Here is a 20477-nt window from a genome sequence, read left to right as displayed (position 1 = left end):
TAGTTCAGTGACCCAAAAAAGGGGGAAGTGTAGTTTTCAGATTCTTAGCCCTGGTATCTTATAGTATAGAAGGGAGGATTTGAAATTCATTTTGTTGTTGATATCAATCTTATGTTTCATATTTCTTATACAATCTGTTGGAATATTAGTTAATTTGGCCAGTATTTCCTCTTCTGAATAATAGAGGGAATGCCAAAGTTTGGGAAAAATTCAATCTTTTCTACAATCTTTCCTCATAACTGCTTTCGATCAAGAACTGGAATAAGTTCAAGCACTCTTAAAAAAAATGAAATAACTAACTCTATTTTGAAAATGGAGCTAAATGTTTGATGCAATAGTTTGTTGTTATATTGGCCATGCCGCTTTTCTACCTGTCGGTGCTGATAGTTGAACAATAAGCAACCCAGAGCAATATACAGAATCAAAAATTTAGAAATATCTTCCTGGATCATTTCCAATATCTCCTCTCTTATTGTCACTGCTCTCTTACTTTTAGTACATAAAACACCAAGTTTTTTAAATATAAAGAACAATTTCAAATAAGTTTACAAAATCAACTGACTTTTTTCTATGGTGTTTTTGTGTTACAGAGATGTCCAGAGGCCCAATTTATTTGCTCTGTAGTCCAGGGATTAATTGATTTTTGTTAAATTACTTAAATATACGAAGTAATGGTATATGCATAATTAAGGAATATGAAATATGGGTTAGTTACAAATATTTTCAGTTTTTCCTCTCTTCAAAATAATTTAAAATAGAAAATGATAACTTATTTATCTATCCATATGACAAAACTCTTAAACTGAATTCTGAGGAGGACTTTTCTTTTTTTATTATTGGGGATTCATTGAGGGTACAATAAGTCAGGTTACACTGATTGCATTTGTTAGGTAAAGTATTTCTTGCAATCATGTCTTGCCACCATGTCTTGTCAAATTTCTGGGCATAGAGTTTCTGGTAGTATTCAGAGATGATCTCTTGTATCTCTGTTGGATCAGTTGTTATTTCCCCTTTATCATTTCTGATTGAGGTTACTAGAGATTTTACTTTTCTATTTCTCATTAGTCAGGCCAATGGTTTATCTATTTTATTTCTTTTTTCAAAAAACCAACTCCTTGTTTCATTAATTTTCTGAATGATTCTTTTGTTTTCAATTTCATTGATCTCTGATTTGATTTTGGATATTTCTTTTCTTCTACTGAGTTTAGGCTTAGATTGTTCTTCTTTTTCCAAATCCATAAGATGGCTTGTGAGATTGTTGATGCGCTCTCTTTCTAAAGTGATGAATTTTCCTCTCAAAACTGCTTTTGCAGTATCCCACAGGTTTTGGTAGCTTGTGTCTTCATTGTTGTTATGCTCAAGGAAGTTAATGATTTCCTGTTTTATTTCTTCCTGCACCCATCTGTTATTCAACAGAAGATTGTTTAATTTCCATGCCTTTGTGTGGGGTTGAGCGTTTTTGTTAGAGTTGAGTTCCACCTTTAGTGCCTTATGGTCTGAGAAGATACAAGGTAAAATTTCAATTCTTTTGATTCTGTTGATATTTGTTTTGTGTCCCAGGATATGATCAATTTTGGAGAATGTTCCATGGGGTGACAAGAAGAATGTATATTCTTTATCTTTGGGATGGAGTGTTCTATATGCATCTATCAAGCACAGTTGTTCTAGGGTCTCATTTAAATCTCTTATATCTTTGTTTAATTTCTGTTTAGAGGTTCTGTCCAGCTCTGTAAGAGGAGTGTTAAAGTCCCCTGTTATTATGGTATTATCAGATATCATATTGCTCAGGCTGAGTAAGGTCTGTTTCAAGAATCTGCGAGCAAAAAAAAAAAAAAAGAATCTGCGAGCATTTAAATTGGGTGCATAAATATTTAGAATTGAAATATCTTGTTGTATTTTTCCTTTGACCAATATAAAGTGACCCTCTTTGTCTTTTATAACTTTAGTTGCTTAAATCCACATGTATCCGAAAATAAGATTGCAACTCCTCTTTTTTTCTGAATTCCATTAGCCTGAAAAATTGTCTTCCAACCCTTGACATGGAGTTTTATTTTGTCTTTTGAAGCCAGGTGTGTTTGTTGCAGACCGCAAATGGATGGCTTATGTTTTTTAATCCAGTCATCCAATCTATGTCTCTTCAGTGGGGATTCAAGCCATTAACATTTATTGAGATAATTGATAAGTGTGGCAGTACACACTACTATTCATCTTATTTTGTGAGAGTCCATTACTTAGTTTTATCTTTTGCATCAGTGTGGAAGTTAGGGTCTGTCCTTTAATTTCTGAGTTCTTACTTTGTTGCTGATCCATTGTGATGGTCAGTGTGTAGAAGAGGTTGAAATATTTCCTGTAGAGCTGGTCTTGTTGTGACAAATTTCCTCAATGTTTGTATATCTGTAAATGATTTGATTTCTCTGTCAATTTTAAAGCTTAGCTTAGCAGGGTATAGAATTCTGGGCTGGAAATTATTCTGTTTAAGTAGATTACAGGTAGATGACCATTGTCTTCTTGCTTGGGAAGTTTCATTAGAGAAGTCTGCAGTCACTCTGATGAATTTGCCCCTGTACGTCAACTGGCGCTTACTCCTGGCAGCTTGCATAATCTTTTCTTTTGTCTTGACTTTGGACAGGTTTATCACAATGTGTCTTGGAGAAGCTTGGTTAGAGTTGAGGCAACCTGGGGTCTGATATCCCTCTGAAAGCAGTGTGTCAGAATCTTTGGTGATATTTGGGAAATTTTCATTTATAATATTCTCTAGTATGGCTTCCATTCCTCTGGGGCACTTTTCTTCCCCTTCTGGGATTCCTATAACTCGTATGTTGGATCGGTTCATAAAGTCCCATAATTCTGACAGAGATTGTTCTGCTTTCTCTCTCTTCTTTTTCACCTTTTTAACTATCTGAGTTATCTCTAGAACTTTGTCTTCTACCTCAAAAATTCTTTCTTGTGCATTGTCTAACCTGTTGCTGATACTTTCAATTGCATCTTTAAATTCCCTAATTGACTGCTTCAGTTCCTTAGCTCTGCTACATCCTTTCTATATTCTTCATATCATTCATCTCTTATTTGATTCTGTTTTTGGATTCACTTTTGGTTATTTTCCACTTTATTAGCAGTTTATTCTTTGTGTCCATCATTTCCTTCATAGTTTTCATCATGTGCACTCTAAATTTCCTTTCTGTCTTTCCTAACATTTCTTTATAGGTGGAATCCTCTGCAGTAGCTACCTCATGGTCCCTTGGTGGGGTTGCTCTGTATTGGTTCTTCATGTTGCCTGGAGTTTTCTGCTGATTCTTCCTCATGGGTGATTTCTTTTATCTGTTTCCTTGCCCTAATTTTCCTTTCACTTCCTCTTGCTCTTTAAGTTCTCGTGACTGTGGACTAACGTTTTGATGAGTCCTTTTGGTACAGGACCAGAAGGATGAGAAGATTGAAGAGCAAGAAGGATAAAAGAAATTAAAAGAAAGAAAAGATAATAGAGAAAGGAAAGGGAGTAGGTAAAAGGGAATATTGACAAAAAGAAGAGAGGCACAGAAAGAGAGAGACAGATCAATATAGGTGTACAGTAGGGTACTTTGACACAACCTTAAAAAAACCCCAACCTCTGGGGGTGCCTGGTTGGGTGGTTCCCTTGAGGTCAGCAACTCTTTGCTAACCTGATCAGACACAGTACCCAACCTCCCCCAAGTAGGGAGGAAAGACAAAAATGCTATATATCAAACCAAAACAAGCAAACAGAAAACTTTACAGGATAAAATTGGGTGAAAAACCAAATAATAGGGTAGAAACACTAGCAAAAATGAAGTTATAATTCTTTAAAAAGGCAGCAATGGGAAATTGTATTTATACTAGAAAAATGGAGAAAGAAAAGAAAGAATAAAAGTAAAAATCTGCATGGAAAAGGTTGAAATTAAAAAACAAAACAACAAGAAGAAAATAAACAAAAAGCAAACAAACAAATAAACCAAAAATAAAACAGTATGTATATCTTGTTGAATATTGTCTGGGCAACAGGTGGTCTTCTGGGGTATGAGATGTTAGTCACAATGCTAATACGACTGGAGGCCTCCACTGATTTCTCAAACCCCACAGGGTGGAGACCCTAAATCTCTCTCCAACCCTTAAATGGCACTTTAAACTTCTAAACTTGGCTAAGCAGAAGCTTTTCCCAGAAAGTGCTTGTCACTGGGATCACTGCTGCAGTGGCTATCCACTTACCCAGTGTGCCAAAACCGGTCTCATTCTGCCCCTGAGGGTTAAGGCTGTAAGGCGGCTCAGTCCCCACCTTTAGGCTGTTCAGTCATTAGGTTACTAGCTGCCACCCAATCCTTTCTTAGTGACCCTGAGGAGCTTGCCAGGGTAGTTCTCTCACAATGGCTCCCTGTGGCCCACAGCTGAACACTATTAGCTTCATCCAGCTCAGCGGCTCATTCTGGGGCACTAGACAACATCCAAAATTCTCTGCACTCCTGCTAAAGCTCTCCCCAAGGCAGTTCAACTGAGTGCCAAGTCCACAAACACCTAAACCATTCACAGGTAAGGCCTTTCTAGTTTGCAGTCTCACTGCTGCTGTACTTACAACTGCCAGTGGGATTAGACCAATCTAACACTTGCTACCACTTGCCAGTTTTCCACCACTTTTGTCCTCCTCTTGGGGTCCAGAAGTCTCTCTATTACTCCCTGTATCCTCAAAGGTATGATTATAGGCAGATCCCATCAGCCAGAGATGCCTGGAGTCTTATCTCCCCAGACTCATGGTGCCCAGTTGCAGAGAAGCTGTTACTCAGCCACCATATTGCTCTCTTTATCCCTGAGGAGGGCTTTTAAAGGAAAACATAAACATTGGAAATGATATAGAGGAGAACAATACCTACTGAAAATGTATTATGTATTGCTATGTAACAGATTACACCAAAACTTAGTGGATAGAAACATCCTAACACTATATGTCAGGAATCTAGGCGCTGTTTAGTGGATGGTTCAGTTTCTGAGTTTTTAAAAAAGGCATCAGCACAGACTGTAGTTATCTCAAGATTTGACTGAGGAAGGCTACATTTTGAAGGCCAGCTATGTGGCTGGTGGTGATTTCAGAAAATATGTTTCTAAGCTGACTCATATAGGCTGCTGTAAAGGTCCACCCCACCACATGCCACCTGCCTTCCCTCAGCATGAATAAGAAAGAGTAAGATAGAGAAGTCTTTTTATAACTTATCTTAGATACAATACCCCATTACTTCTTCTATAGTCACTTAATTTGAAGCAAGTTGATAAATGCAGCCTTCCCTGAGTGGAGTGGGATTACACAAGGAGATGAATACTAGGAGGCAGGATCACTGGGACCTACTTTAGAGGTGTCCTACTATATACAGAATATAGAATTAATTAAAAAAAGAATTTAAAAAATAATTCAAGCAGTCAATAAGAATATGGTGGTCAGGACTAGGGAAAGGCTAAATCCACACCCAATGGGTACTTAGCATGGGTACATTACATGCACACTTTCTGGGTGAGGGGTACACCTATAACTTTTACTTAAAATTATAAAAACAAACTATGTAACCAAAACATATGTACCCCCATAATACACTGAAATAGACTTAAAAAAAGACTATTAGGTTTGCTAAGATATCTGGTATTGTTTTAAGTTAATAGTATTTTGAAATTAAATATAAACTATATTGTGGATTCATTCATGTTTTGTAAGTTTATCATCAAAATGTTATATAACTACTACATTTGTGCATTTGTGTTCATAGGTATTATGAATACATTAACAAATTAAAAAGAAATGATACACTGATTTTTGATTATAGTAAATAATGCTTTGTGGTATAATTATAATTCTTAGTTAACTCTTTTTTCTTATTTCTTTCTTTTTACATTTAGTACATTGATGGTTTATCCTTGGAGTCATATGCTGTTATAATTGCGCAGTTGCTTGGCCTTAATTTGGGATTAACTTATGACAATTCTGACATCTGCTATTGCTCAGGAGATGTTTGTACAATGACACCAGCAGCAGTGTAAGAATTTTCTTAATTAAATGCACATATTTCTTCTTTCTTTCATTATTTTTTGGTTAGGAACATTTGTATTTATTTTGAAATACTTTTTATTTTTAATTATAGATACATATGAGGTGTAATGTGATATTTTGATCCAAGCATATAATATGTACTGATCAAATCAGTATAATTGATACTAATATTTGACAAGCTTATCGTTATCACAAGCTTTTATCATTTCATTGTGTTAAGAATATTTCCATTTTATTTTTTAGTTGTTTTAGTGTCACCTTCTGTGACACTGAACAGTAGATATTATTTTCTTCTATCTAACTGTAATTTTTTTTTGGCAGTGGATAAACATTTATTGCATCCTTTAGCTTACAAAATGAAGTAAAAGTAACATATTTTTGATCAATATTTTACACAGCTGTAGTAAAATATTTGACTCCAGGGGTTCATAAGGATTACACTTCTCAAAAATTGGGATAAGTGAACAAGTTTTAACTTAATTCCTTGAGTTTTCCAGTTGACTCTTACCTTATAATAGTAACAAGCTCTAATTAGTTACATATGTTTCTTCAAGGCCAAGTTTTATTATTGCTGATGTCTTTAAAACTGAATAACTGCTATTTCAGCCAATATTCACTAATTCCACTTCAAAAATTAGTTTTCGATTTGGTGGAATTTTGGCATCAGTCTGTTCTTTCTTTCCATTAGCCCATTCTGGTTCAATCTCCAATTACTTTTTTCTCCTTTACTCATAATCAAGAGTGCTTCATTCCATCCTATTATTACTTTGCTTACCTTAAAATGTAAAGGCTTGGCATGTTTCTTCTTCTTTGAACTTGTGTGAATATTAGTATCAAAAAACAGATCCATCCTGTAGTGTTTCCATATACCAGCAGTGAACAACATCTCTCTTTTTGGGATAGTTGATTTTGTCTCCCTTTTTAGAATAGATTTTGTATGTTTTTGGTGGACCCTTATCCAGAGTCTCTCCAGACTTGGTTTCTTTGGATTTATCTTCATTAAGCTTCACAATTGTGACTTGTTCAGACACTTTACTTACATTTTCAGTACCCTTGAGATGCCTAGTTTCAAAAAGAGGGTTATAGGCTTTACCCACATGCTCCTTGTTAGCAGTCTTGGCCACATTTTTAATGTTTCCTAATAATTTATGTTCTGTAAGAAATGAATCTGAACCGCGGTCCTCAGAAACTTGATAATGTCCTTCTTGGGCAGCTACTCAACGTGTAGCTGCTCCATGGTCCATGTCCACTGAGGAATGGCTGCGGCCATCTTCCCTCTGCTGCCACTATTTTGTTTATCTAATGTATTTTTGTATCCATTAACTATCTCCTGTTTACCTTGCCTCCGCTCTGTCCTTCCCAGCCTATGGTAATATTACTACTTTCTATGAGTTGAGACAATTACATTTTTGAGCTCATTCTAGAAAAAGTATCTCATTGCTGAATACCACTATGGTCACCTTCAAAGTACTCTTCTTGGCCATCTGGTGACAATGGTGATATTCAGCAGGGAGGTGTGTAGCACTTTTTCTAGGAGGAGCTCGTGAACCTAATTGTCAGACCTTGTATAGTGAAAGCTCTGATGGCCATTCCAATAAAAGAGTTCTAATATTGAAGGGTGTACTGGGTTCTGGTGTTGGTATATAGCTTCCCAAAGAGAGTACCTCAAAGGTTGCTGTAGTGTATTCAGCAATGATGTATATAGTACTTTTTCTGGGATGAGTTCTCAAACTTAATTGTCTGACTTTGTCTCTTCATGAATTCAATTTTTATTTTTAGGATCCCACATAAGAGTGAGAACATATGATATTTGTCTTTCTGTTCTTGGTTTATTTCACTAAACAAAATGTCCTCTAATTATATCCATGTTATTGCGAATGACAAGGATTCATTCGTCTTTATGACTAAATGGCTGAACTGTATTCAGTTGCATATATGGATCATACTTTTTAAAAATTGATTCATCCATTGATGGATACTTAGGTTTATTCCAAATCTTATTTATTGTTAATAATGCCTTAGATATCTCTTCCATGTATTGATTTCCTTTCTTTTGGATGTATCCCACAGTGGGAATCTTGGGTCATATGACAGTTCTAGTTTTAGTTTTCTGAGAAATCTCCATATTGTTCTCCATAGTGCGTGTACTAATTTACATTTCCACCAATAGTAATAGTGTTGGTACTCCTCCTTTTCCATGTCCTTGATAACCTGTCTTTTTCATAAAAGCCATTTTATTTAATAACTGGGGTAAGACGATATCTCATTGCAGTTTTTATTTGCATTTCTCTCATGACTAATAATACTGAGCATTTTTTTATATACCTGGTGGCCATTTGTATGGTTTCTTTTGAGAAATATCTATTAAGATCTTTTCCCCTTTCAAAAATCAATTTATTTGTTAATCCATTAATGGGTTGATGGACACTTGGGCTGCTTCTATGACTTGGAAATTATGAATTGGGCTAAAATAAACATTCTGGTGCAAATATATTTGTTGTAAAATGATTTTTGGTCATCTGGCTATTAATCTAGTAGAGGAATTGCACAATCGAATGGCAGGTCTACATTTAGTTACTTCAGTGTTCTCCAAACTTCTTTCTAAAGGGGACATATTAGCTTGCATTCTCACCAGCAGTGCAGAAGTGCTCCCTTCTCTTCACATCCATGCCAATATCTGTAGTTTTGAGAGCTGGAACATAGTCTTCTTAGTGAATTATCCCAAGAATGGAAGAAAAAGTATCCAATGTACTCAGTACTATTATGAAACCATATACGTAATTACCCACACTTTCATATGAATGATAAAACACAACTATAGCCCAGAATGAAGGAAGAAAGAGGAAGGGGAAGGGAGAGGAGTGGGGAGGCCAGGAGGAGGGAAGGTAATTGGAGGGAACCTCACCTGTTGTGCAAAATGCAAGGGTACAAGTCAAAACTTTAAAGAGTAGAGTATAAACATCTTAACACAATACATAAGTAAGTGAGGCGAAGGCTATGTTAATCAGTTTGATGTAAGCATTCTAAATTGTATATAAAATCAGCACATTGTGTCCCAGAAATGCCTTACTATGCACAATTATGATTTAATTAAAAAATCAATTTATTTGATTTTTTTCTATTGAGTTCCTTTAGCACCTTTTATATTCTGGTCATTAGTCTGTTGCCAGATGGGTACTTTTCAAAATTTTACCTCATTCCTTGCGTTATTTCTTTTGTTATTTCCTTTGCTATGCAGAACCTTTTTAGCTTGATGTGCTCCCATTTGTCTATATTTGCTTTGATTGCTTGTGCTTTTGAGGGCTTAACTCAAGAAATCTTTGCTCATATCAATGTCCTGGAATGTTTCTCCAATGTTTTCTTTTGGTAGGTTTATAGTTTCAGGTCTTATATTTAATTCTTTAATTTAGTTTGATTTTTCTTTTTTTTTGTATGTGGTGAGAGATAGGAATCTATTTTCATTCTTCTGCATATGGATATACAATTTTCTTTTTTTTTTTTTTTTTTTTTTTTTTTTTTTTTTTTGTAGAGACAGAGTCTCACTGTACCGCCCTCCGGTAGAGTGCCGTGGCGTCACACGGCTCACAGCAACCTCCAACTCTTTGGCTTACGCGATTCTCTTGCCTCAGCCTCCGGAGTAGCTGGGACCACAGGCGCCCGCCACAACGCCCGGCTATTTTTCCGTTGCAGTTTGGCCGGGGCCGGGTTTGAACCCGCCACCCTCGGCATATGGGGCCGGCGCCCTACTCACTGAACCACAGGCGCCGCCCGGATATACAATTTTCTTAAAGTAATTTATTGAAGTGACTGTCCTTTCCCCAGTGTATGTTCAATAAATGTGTGGATCTATTTTGGGGTGCTCTATTATGTTCTATTGGTCATTGCATCTGTTTTTATACTAGTACAATGCTATTAACTGTGAAGTCAGTTAATATGACTCCTCCAGCTGCATTTGTTTTGCTCAGAATGGCTTTGGCTATTCTAGTCTTTTGTAGTTCAATGTACATTTTAGGTTTATTTTTTCTATTTCCATGAAGAATGTCACCGGTATTTTAATAGGGCTTACATTGAATCTGTAGATTGCTTTCAGTAGCAATATATTTTTTGTATTCTTTTAATTTTTTAATCAATATTTTATAGTTTTCATTACAGAAATATGAGAAAATTCTTTCCTTTTTACTACTTTCCAGTGAAGGGATTGTATTTTTCTCTCTTGGCCACCTCAAGGGCACCCTGTAGGGACAAACCATATGAATCGTGTAATTTTAGTGATTCTACAAGATATGTATGCTGACTGTTTATAATATTGATAAAGAAAACATAAATAATTGGAAAGATATTCCATTCCATGGGGATACATCTTATTAAAATACTCATACTTCTCAAAGTGATCTGCAGATTCAATGGAATTCCTATTAAAGTTCTATTGTCATTTTGCACAATGATAGAAAAATTAAAATTTGCATGGAACCACAAAAGTTTCTGACTAGCTGAAGGAATCTTGAGCAAAAAAGACAAAGCTGAAGATCTCATACTGCATGTTTTCAAATTCTTTTATGAACATATAGTAAACACAGCAATATGATACAGGCATAAAACAAATGAATTGACCAGTGCAACAGGATATAGATCTGAGAAATAAAGCCAGATATTTAAAGTCTATTTACTTTTTAAACAGGTCCCAAGGATATACCATGGGGGAAAGAAGTGTATCTTCAATGAATAGTGTTGAGAAAACTAGATATCCACATGCTGAAGAATGGAACTAGGTTTTTATTTCATATCATGTGCAAAATCAAATCAAATGGATTAAAAACATAAGACCTGAAACTCTAAAACTATTAGATGAAAAACTAGGATAAAAGCTTCTTGGCATTGGTCTGGGCATAGATTTTTTTGGATATGAACCCCAAAATACTGACAACGAATGCAAACATAGGTAAATGAAATCATAGCAAGTGAAAGAACTAAGTGTTAGCTAGGATGAGGGGAAAAGGAAACCCTTATACACTGTTGGTGAGGATGTAAATTAATACAGTCCATTATAGAAACAGTATGGGGGTTCCTCAAAATACTAAAAGTAGAATACCACATATTCCAACACTCCCACATCTGGGTATAGTACATATATACAAAAGAATTAAAATTAGTATGTTGAAGAAATGTCTTCAGTGTCAGGCATTGTAGCATTATTCATAATAACCTAGATAAGGAATCACTTAAGTGCATATCAATGGATGAATAGATGAAGAAAATATGATTGTCTTAGTCCATGTTTCAGTACTATAACAGAATTCCTGAGACTGATAATTTATAAAGAACAGAGATTTATTTGTCTTTTGTTTTTGGAGGTTGGGAAGTTCAAGATAAAGGGAGCTGCATCTGTTGAGGACCTTTTTGGTACATAATCCCATGAAGACAGAAAATCAGAAGAGTAAGCATGCACACAGGAGAGGGACTGAACTTATTTTTACAACTAAGCCATTTATAATGATAATGGATCCACACCCATAATAGCAACATTTACTAATTTATAAAGACATCATCTCTTAAAAGTCTCACTTTCCATACTTTTGCATTGGATATTAACTTTCCAACAAATAAACTTTGGAAGATACATTTAAGCCACAGAATTCCACTCTTTCCCTCTCAATTCATGTGCTTCTCACAAAGCAAAATACATTCATTCCATTATAATAGTCTCCAAAGTCTTAATTCATTCCAGAGTCAACTCAAAAGTCCAAAGTCTCATCTAAATCAGATATGAGTAAGACTCAAGGAATGGTTTATCCTGAGACAAATTCCCTGACAGCTACGAACCTGTGAAATTAACAAGTTACATTTTATTTGGTGCTTCCAATCCAATAGTAAGGACAGACATAAGATAGACAGTTCCATTACAAGAAGAAGAAATAGGCAAGAAGGAAGGTCTTAAGTAACTCAAAACTCAACAGGGAAAAATAACATTGCCTTAAAGCTGGAGAAGGAGATTTCCTTTGACTCCATGTCTGACATCCTGGGCATACTGGGATATGGATTGGGCCCCTGAAGCCTCAGGCATTCTTGCCACTATTGCTTTCTGAGCTCAGTCTACCTAGAAGTTCTCACAGATTGGGTTGGATACCTGTAGTAGACAGGAGTTGTACACTGGTGGCCCTATAGTTTTGAGGTGTTAGGGGATGCTACCTCCTATGGCTTCACCAGGCATTTTTCTACTGGTGACTATCTGTGGTGGTCTCACTTCCATGGTTCTGCTGGGCATTGCTAGCTCTGCTTCTGTAACAGATCTCTGACTGAGCTTCCAGGCACTTCATGATATTATTTGAAATCTAGGTGGATTATTTGAAATCTAGCCATGTCCCTGTAATGCTTGCATTTTGGAGGTCTACAGAATCAACACCACATGAACACAGCCGAGGCATACTGCTGTGCCTTCTAAGAGGTTGCATGAGCCTCTCTTGAGTCATGGCTGGTGAAGTCAAGGAAATGTACATCTGAATGCAGAGTGAGCCAGCAGGGGGCATTTTAGGGTTGTTCCCTGTAACCATTTTGCCCTTTTAGAGCTCTAGGTCTGTGATGTGAGCGGCACTCTTAAAGATCTTAGAAATGCCTTCAATGTCATGCCCCCATTATTTTATTGAATAGAACCCCATTTTCTTTTCCCTATATTAATCTCTTTAGCAAGCAGGGATAACTAAGGGTGTGCTTTGCTATACACTTAGTATTCTCTGCCAGACTTACTTTTTGATTCTGTACAGGGTCAGCCTGAGAGTTTTTAAATCTTTCTGTTATGCTTCATTTTTAATTATAAATTCTGTTTATAAATCCTTTCTTTACATTCTCATTTTACTATACATGGCCAAAAGAAACTATGCAGCACCTTGAACACTTTCTAGCTTAGATTTTTTTTCTCTGCCAGATAATCTCAATTCATCACTATTAAATTATGTCTTCCAGGTAGTCCTAGGACACCAACATAATTCCACCAATTTCTTTGAAACTGTCAAACAAAGATGGGCTTTACTTCCTTTGTCCTGTATTTGCATCTGAGTCTTCAATATGGCCTGTACATCCATATTTTTATTAATATACTGATCCTGATCACTCAAGTAATCTCTAAGAAGTTTCAGATTTTCCCTACACTTATTCTCTTCTCCTGAGCTTTTACCAGAATCTCCTTTAATGCTCCATTTATGGGAATTCAGGATTTGTCTATTTTGCTTTTTCAAATTCATGTAACCTTTACCCATTTTTCAGTTTGAGAGCCACTTCTAACTTTCCAGGTATTTCTTATAGCAATAATCTCATGACTTTGTACCAATTTTCTGTCCTATTCTGTTTGGTACTTCTATAACAGGGTACCTAAAACTAAGTAATTCATGAAGATCATAGATTGATTTAGCTGTGGTTCTCGAGGCTGAGAAGTTCAAGTTCAGAGAGTTTCACATCTTCTGAGGGCCTTCTAATTGTGTGACCCATGATGAAAGAGAGAATGGCAGAAAAGCATGAACACATACAAGAGTGAGGATTGGACTCACTTCTATAACCAACTCATTCTTATGAAAATGACATTAGTCCACTTGCAAGGGCATGGGGTCTCATCATTGAATCACCTCTTAAGTGCCCCATCTCTTAACACTGATGCATTGCATATTAAGTTTTCAACACAGAAACACTAGGGGACAAATTGAAATCATAGCAGTGGTACTTATACACAATTCAGACTTTAAAAAGAGGAAAACTTTGTCATTTGTGACAACATGGATGAATCTGGTGGATATGATACTGAGTGAGATGAAGGAAGCAGAGAAAAACAAATGCTGCACCATTTCACTCATATATGAAAGTTAAAATATCAAACTTGTCAAAGTTGAGAGTAGAATGGTGGCTACCAGAGGCTGAGGGGGAGGCGGAGAATGGAGAAATATTGTTAAAAATATTCATAGTTTCAGTTAGACAGCATCATGACTGTATAGGATAGTTAATAATGATGTATTTTATATTTCAAAATTGCTAGAGATAAATTTTATTTGTTTAAGTTAGCATGAACTTAAATGATTATTTTAATCATTAGTATCACAATCGGTTAATATCATTATTTATTTGACGTGCATATTCTTTAAGATTAACTTGGCTGTGCATTTGCAAGACAGGAATCTTCTCATCATTGTGACCCCACCAGTTGGTGACTCTCAGTGGCAGAGGGGTGTTTGGGGCCCAACATGTCAGGAGGGCATCTCCCTTGGTCAGTAACTATTAACAGAGATTCAGATTAATCTCCTTTGCTCGTAGTGGTGTGCTCACCTGGTGTTTTTGGTAGGACTCTGGGGGAAGAATGAATCTACTCATGTTACCTTTTGTTATCAGGTTGTGGTTCTGAAAACTCTGAGCTTGGGTTTCATCATATTTTGCTGGGTGAGCAAAGATGAAATACCCAGATGCTATGTTGTTCTTCTAGTTCTGAGAACTCAAACCTGTTTACCTCTCTCTTATGACTTTTCAGAATTCTCCTTAAATTATTTCTTGTACCAGTTTCAGGTTTTATAATTATAATTAGTGTGGAGAAGTAAGGAAAAATAAGCCTATGTCATCTTTTATGAATGGTAAATCTATAACATATTTTTATTTGAAAGATGTTTAATTTTGGAGAGAAGAAACACTAAAATGTGCTATTAAAATTAATCATAAATTGTTTTTTATAGGAACTTACAAAAATAGTACATAAATAAAATTAAATAGACAAAAATATTTTAATACTTGTCAAAATATTTAAATTCAATTGCTGGCACTCAAAAGGTGATAATACACACTTTAAAGATTTATCAAAAATTATAATATAGGTAAAAGGGGCTTCCAAAAAGTTCATGGAAAATGTATATTGTGAAAAAATTATACATGGATTTAAATTTTTTTTTGCACCAAACCCCCCTAATATGGCTGTCTTAGTTCCATCTACTGAGATCAGACCTCCCCTTTTGGGACAGGATGTGGGACTCCCACATCCCACAGGAACTGTTGTCAGGAGCAAAGTGTGAGAGATGCCTCTGAAGGATTCTGGAGACCTTTAAGATCTCAAGGCGGGGTCTGAATGCTGAGGAAACAATCAGGTGATCATTGTGGACAACTAAGTTGGGAAACAGAACTATGCCTGAGAACTAGAGAGAGGTTAGTGGCTGTGTTCTCTGGCCCCTAAAACAAAACAAAACAAAAAACAAAAACAAAAACATCCCCCCAAACAACAAAAAACCCCCACAGATCCACCTGGTGTCACACATATTTATTATTTCTATTAAAGTTGGTTCTTTCTGATACACACACACTTAATTTTTGTTGTTATTGTTGTTAGTATTTTTTTTCCTTCTCTTTGTTTCTGCTATTAGAGCTATTTTTGTTTTGTTTAGATGTGTTTTGTTTTTTACTAATTTGGTTGGTTGGTTGTATTCTTTTTTTTTTTTTTTTTCTATTTTCTTTTCTTTTTTTCTAGAGACAGAGTCTCATTGTACCGCCCTTGGGTAGAGTGCCGTGGTGTCACACGGCTCACAGCAACCTCTAACTCTTGGGCTTATGCGATTCTCTTGCCTCAGCCTCCCGAGCAGCTGGAACCACAGGCGCCCGCCACAATGCCTGACTATTTTTTTGTTGCAGTTTGGCTGGGGCTGGGTTTGAACCTGCCACCCTTGGCATATGGGGCTGGCACCCTACTCACTGAGCCACAGGCACCACCCTGTTGGTTCTATTCTTAACTTTTATTTTTACTTTCGTCAAGAGCAAGGACTCCTGTATTTTTTGGTTATAGTATTTTAGCCTCATTTATTCTCTCTCCCGTTTTCACTCCTCTACATTATTCCTTTGGATAGAAACTCTTCTGCTTTTGTCATCTCTCCTACATAAATCGCTTGTGCAACAGCTAAGATATCCTTCCCTTTTTGTCTTTCTTCTTTCTTTCTTTTTTCCTCTTCATCTCTCTCTCCTTTATTTGATTCAATGCTATTTTTAATTTCGTTCATCTATTATTATTATTATTATTATTAGCTGAGAGCTAGAGTGGCACAGCTGTGGTCTGGCAGGAAGGTCATAGAAGTAGTCTGGCTGAAGGAGGCCAAGAGACTCTTTTACCTTTGGCCCTAGGAGGACAATATTGGCAAGACCACAATGAAGAATTCATCTATTTCTTTTCATTCTTAATTTTACATAGTATTTTTTTTCTTTTTCTTCTCTTCCTATTTTTGGCAGGGGAAGAGGCTGGCTTTGTTCAGGATGGTAAGGAGCTCCTGCTTTTGAGGAGGCCCCCCAGCCCAGTACCTCAATATCCTTGAGTTATAGGCATGACTTTAAGACTGTAATGATCAATACCATTTCTTCTATCATTCTCATCCTCTTTTCCTGTTCTTTCTCTATCCCTATTTCTTCTATTATTCTCATCCTCTTTCTCTCTTATTTCTTCATTTTTTTGTTCTTCTCTTTTCCTTTTTCTTTCCTTTTGCTTTTTCCTCTTTTTCTCTCATTTTCCTCTGCTCACCTTTTACCCTTCTCCTCCTTTTGGGCTTATATCAGGAGGACTCTTAAACACTTAAACTCTGAGAAAAGGTAATTTGAAGCAAAAGAAGAAGTGAGAAGGAAAAAGGAGGACAAGATGAACAAGAAAAAAACACACGTGAGGAGGATCCAACAGAAAAATTTAGGCACCATAAAAAACCAAAATAGAGCAACTCCTCCTCCAAAAACACACACACACACACAAAAAAAACAACTTTAAAGTAACAATCTAATATGAATTAAAGAACTAGAAAAAAAGGAAAAAAAAATCTCCCAACAAAACAATGCCCTGCTCCATATGGCTTCACACCAGAATTTTATCAAACCTTCAAAGAAGAGCTTATACCCAACTACAGAAATTATTTCAAAACATTGAGGAGGAAGGAATCTTCTCCAACATGTTCTATCACCCACATGCCAAAACCAGGAAAAGATGTAACTAAAAAAGAGAACTCAGACCAATTTCACTGATCAATGTAGATGCAAAAATTCTCAATAAAATCCTAGCCAATTTATTACAGCTACAAATTAAAAAATCATTCATCACCATCAAGTGGGTTACATCCCAGTCATGCAAGTCTGATTTAACATACAAAAGTCCATAAATGTAATTCCCCATATCAACAGAAGCAAAAACAAAGATCACATGATCTTCTCAATGAATGCAGGAAAAGCATTTGATAAAATTCAGCATTATTTTCTGGTTAGAACACTTAAAAATATAGGCATAGGTGACATATTTATTAAACTGATTGAAGCCATCTATGACAAATGCATAGCCATTATTATACTGAATAGAGTAAAACTGAAAGCTTTTCCACTTAGAACTAGAACTAGACAAGGTTTTTCACTCTCACCACTAATATTAAACATAATGCTGGAAGTTCTAGCCAATACAATCAGGCAAGAGAAGAAAACAAAGGCCATCCAAATGGGAACAGAGGAAGTAAAACTGCTCACCAATGATATGATCTTATACTTAGAGAACGCAAAGACTCAACCACAAGACTGCTGGAAGTGATAAAAAAATACAGTAATGTCTCAGGATACAAAATCAATGTCCATAAATCAGTAGCCTTTGTTTATGCCAATAACAGCCACATTGAGAAAATAATTTAAGACACAACTCCTGTCATAGCAGCATCAAAGAAAATGAAATACCTAGGAATATGCCTAACAAAAGAGGTGAAGGACCTCTATAAAGAAAATTATAAAACTCTAAGAAAAGAAGTAGCAGAAGATATTAACAAATGGAAGAGCATACTATGCTTATGAGTGGGAAGAATCATCATTGTAAAAACAATAAAACTATTTCTATACTCTCCAAAGAAATCTACAGATTTAATGCAATCCCAATTAAAATACAAACATCATACTTTCAAGATTTGGAAAAAAATAATTTTTGTTTTTTTTTTTTATGGAACCAAAAAACAAAAAGAAAACAAACAAACAAAAAATGTGTATACCCAAGGGAAATCTTAGTAATAAAAAAAAAGCTGGAGGGATCAGCCTACCAGACTTTAGGCTGTACTGCAAGTTCACAGTACTCAAGAAAGCATGGTATTGGCACAAAAATAGAAATATTGACATTTGGAATCAAATAGAAAACTATGAGATGGAACATCTTACAACCACCTGATCTTTGATAAACCAAACAAGACCATACACTGGGGAAAATAATCTCTATTCAATAAATGGTGCTTTTTCATGTGTCTGTAGACAATGCACCCGTCTTCTTCAGAGAAGCTTCTGTTCATGTCTCTTGCCCACAATGAAATGGGATCACTTTTTTTTTGTATGAAAGGTTTTTATTTGTGAGGGAGGGATGCTGCAGAGCAGCACAAAGGAGGAGAGAAAAGTAGGGGGCAAAGAAAAGAGAGCGAGGAAAGAGAGAGGGGGAGAGGGATCATTTGTTTTTTTCTTAGTAATAAGTTTGAGTTCATAGTGGTTTCTGGTTATTAGACCTTTGTCGGAAATATAACTTGCAAAAATCCTCATCCATTCTGAGGGATGTCTATTTGCTTTACTTACTGTGTTCTTGGTGGTGCAGAAACTTTTTAATTTGATCAGATCCCAGTAATGTATTTTTGATGCTGCTTCAATTGCCCGGGGTGTCCTCCTCATAAAGTATTCTCTCAGGCCAATTTTTTAAAGCATTTCCCCTACACTCTAAGAATTTTTATAGTTTCATGTCTTAAGTCCTTTAACTAGTGAGAGTCAATTTTTGTTAGAGAAGAAAGGTGTGAGTCCAGTTTCGGTCTTTTGCAGGTCGCAAGCCAATTCACCCAGCAGCATTTATTGAATAGGGAATCTTTTCCAAAATTTATATTTTTAATAGGCTTATAAAAAATTAAATGATGATAAGTGTCTGGGTTCACCTCTTGGTCTTCAATTCTGTTCCATACATCTACCTCTCTATTTTTGTGCCAGTACCATGCTGTTTTGATCACTATCAATTTCATGTTTTGAAATTTCATGTTTTATCACATCGTATAGTCTGAAGTCTGGAAGCATGATTCCTCCCAATTTGTTTTTATTTCTAAGTAATGTCTTGGCTATTCAAAGTTTTTTCTGTTTCCATATAAATGAAGTACTAATTTTTGCAGAGGCGCTTTAATAGAGATTGCATTAAATCTGTAGATTGCTTTAGTTAGTATAGACATTTAACAATGTTAATTCTTCCAAGCCATGAGCATGATATATTTTTCTATTTGTTAACATCTTCAGTTATTTCTTTTCCAAGAGTTTCATAGTTCTCTTTATAGAGATCTTTCACGTCCTTAGTTAGATACACTCCCAGATAGAAGACAGGGACATGGTCTACAGACACATGAAAAAATGCTCATCATCTTTAATCATCAGAGAAATGCAAACCAAAACTACTCTGAGATACCATTGGCATGGATGTGGAGAAAAGGGAAGACTTCTGCCCTGCTGGTGGGAATGCAAGCTAGTATGTTTCTTTTGGAAGGAAGTTTGGAGAACACTCAGGGATCTAAATGTAGACCTGCTGTTTGATCCTGCAATTCCTCTTCTAGGTGTATATCCAAAGGACCAAAAATCATTTGACAATAAAGATATTTGCATGAGATTGTTCATTGCAGCTCAATTCATAATTGCCACGTCATGGAAGAAGCCCAAGTGCCCATCGACCCATGAATGGATTAATAAATTTTGGTATATAGGGTAGTGCCTGTGGCTCAAGGAGTAAGGAGCTGGTCCCATATGCCGGAGGTGGCGGGTTCAAACCCAGCCCCAGCCAAAAACCACAAAAAAAAAGAAGCTACCAATAAATTGTGGTATATGTATACCATGGAATACTATGCAGCATTAAAAAATGGAGACTTTCCCTCTTTTATGTTTACATGGATGGAGCTGGAAATATTCTTCTAAGTAAAGTATCTCGGGAATGGAAAAAAAATATCCTATGTCCTCAGTACTACTGTGAAACCAATTTAAATCACTCACACTTGCATATGAAAAATGAAACACAACTATAACATAGGATGACAGAGGGAAGGGGAGGAAGGGTTAGTAGGGAGACCACACCTATGGAGCACATTGTAAGCACAAGTTGAATCTATCAGGTGTAGAACACAAATGTCTTAATGCTGTACTTGGGTAAATGAGGTGAAAGCTATGTTGATTAGTAGGATGTAAGCACTCCAATTTATACAAATAATCAAGATATCGAATCACATAATGGCATAAATGTATTTGTGATTTATGTACAAATGACTTAATAAAAAATAAAATAAATAAATGGTACTGGGAGGACTGGATAACCTCATGGAAAAGACTGAAATTCCCACCCTTTCTCCACACACCAAATTTGATTCAAGATAGGTAAAAGATTTAGATATAGGCATGAATACTAAAAATTTTTGAAGAGAGTGTGGGAAAA

The 20477-nt window shown here is 35.9% G+C and overlaps 1 protein-coding gene across 1 annotated transcript in view; it reads left to right on the top strand.

The window, feature by feature from the left end:
* The window catches only part of LOC128576585 (disintegrin and metalloproteinase domain-containing protein 5-like), a 222359-nt gene that overhangs the window by 97828 nt on the left and 104054 nt on the right, over positions 1 to 20477 (top strand). Inside the window, exon 11 of the mRNA XM_053578830.1 lies at positions 5887 to 6023. Within this exon, the coding sequence (XP_053434805.1) occupies positions 5887 to 6023 (137 nt within the window). The remainder of the gene's footprint in view (positions 1 to 5886; positions 6024 to 20477) is intronic.

The sequence above is a fragment of the Nycticebus coucang genome, chromosome 24 (assembly GCF_027406575.1).
Source record: "Nycticebus coucang isolate mNycCou1 chromosome 24, mNycCou1.pri, whole genome shotgun sequence".
In the NCBI taxonomy this organism is placed as follows: domain Eukaryota; kingdom Metazoa; phylum Chordata; class Mammalia; order Primates; family Lorisidae; genus Nycticebus; species Nycticebus coucang.
Note: the sequence above shows the minus strand (reverse complement) of the source record. Positions and strands in the feature narration are given on the sequence as shown.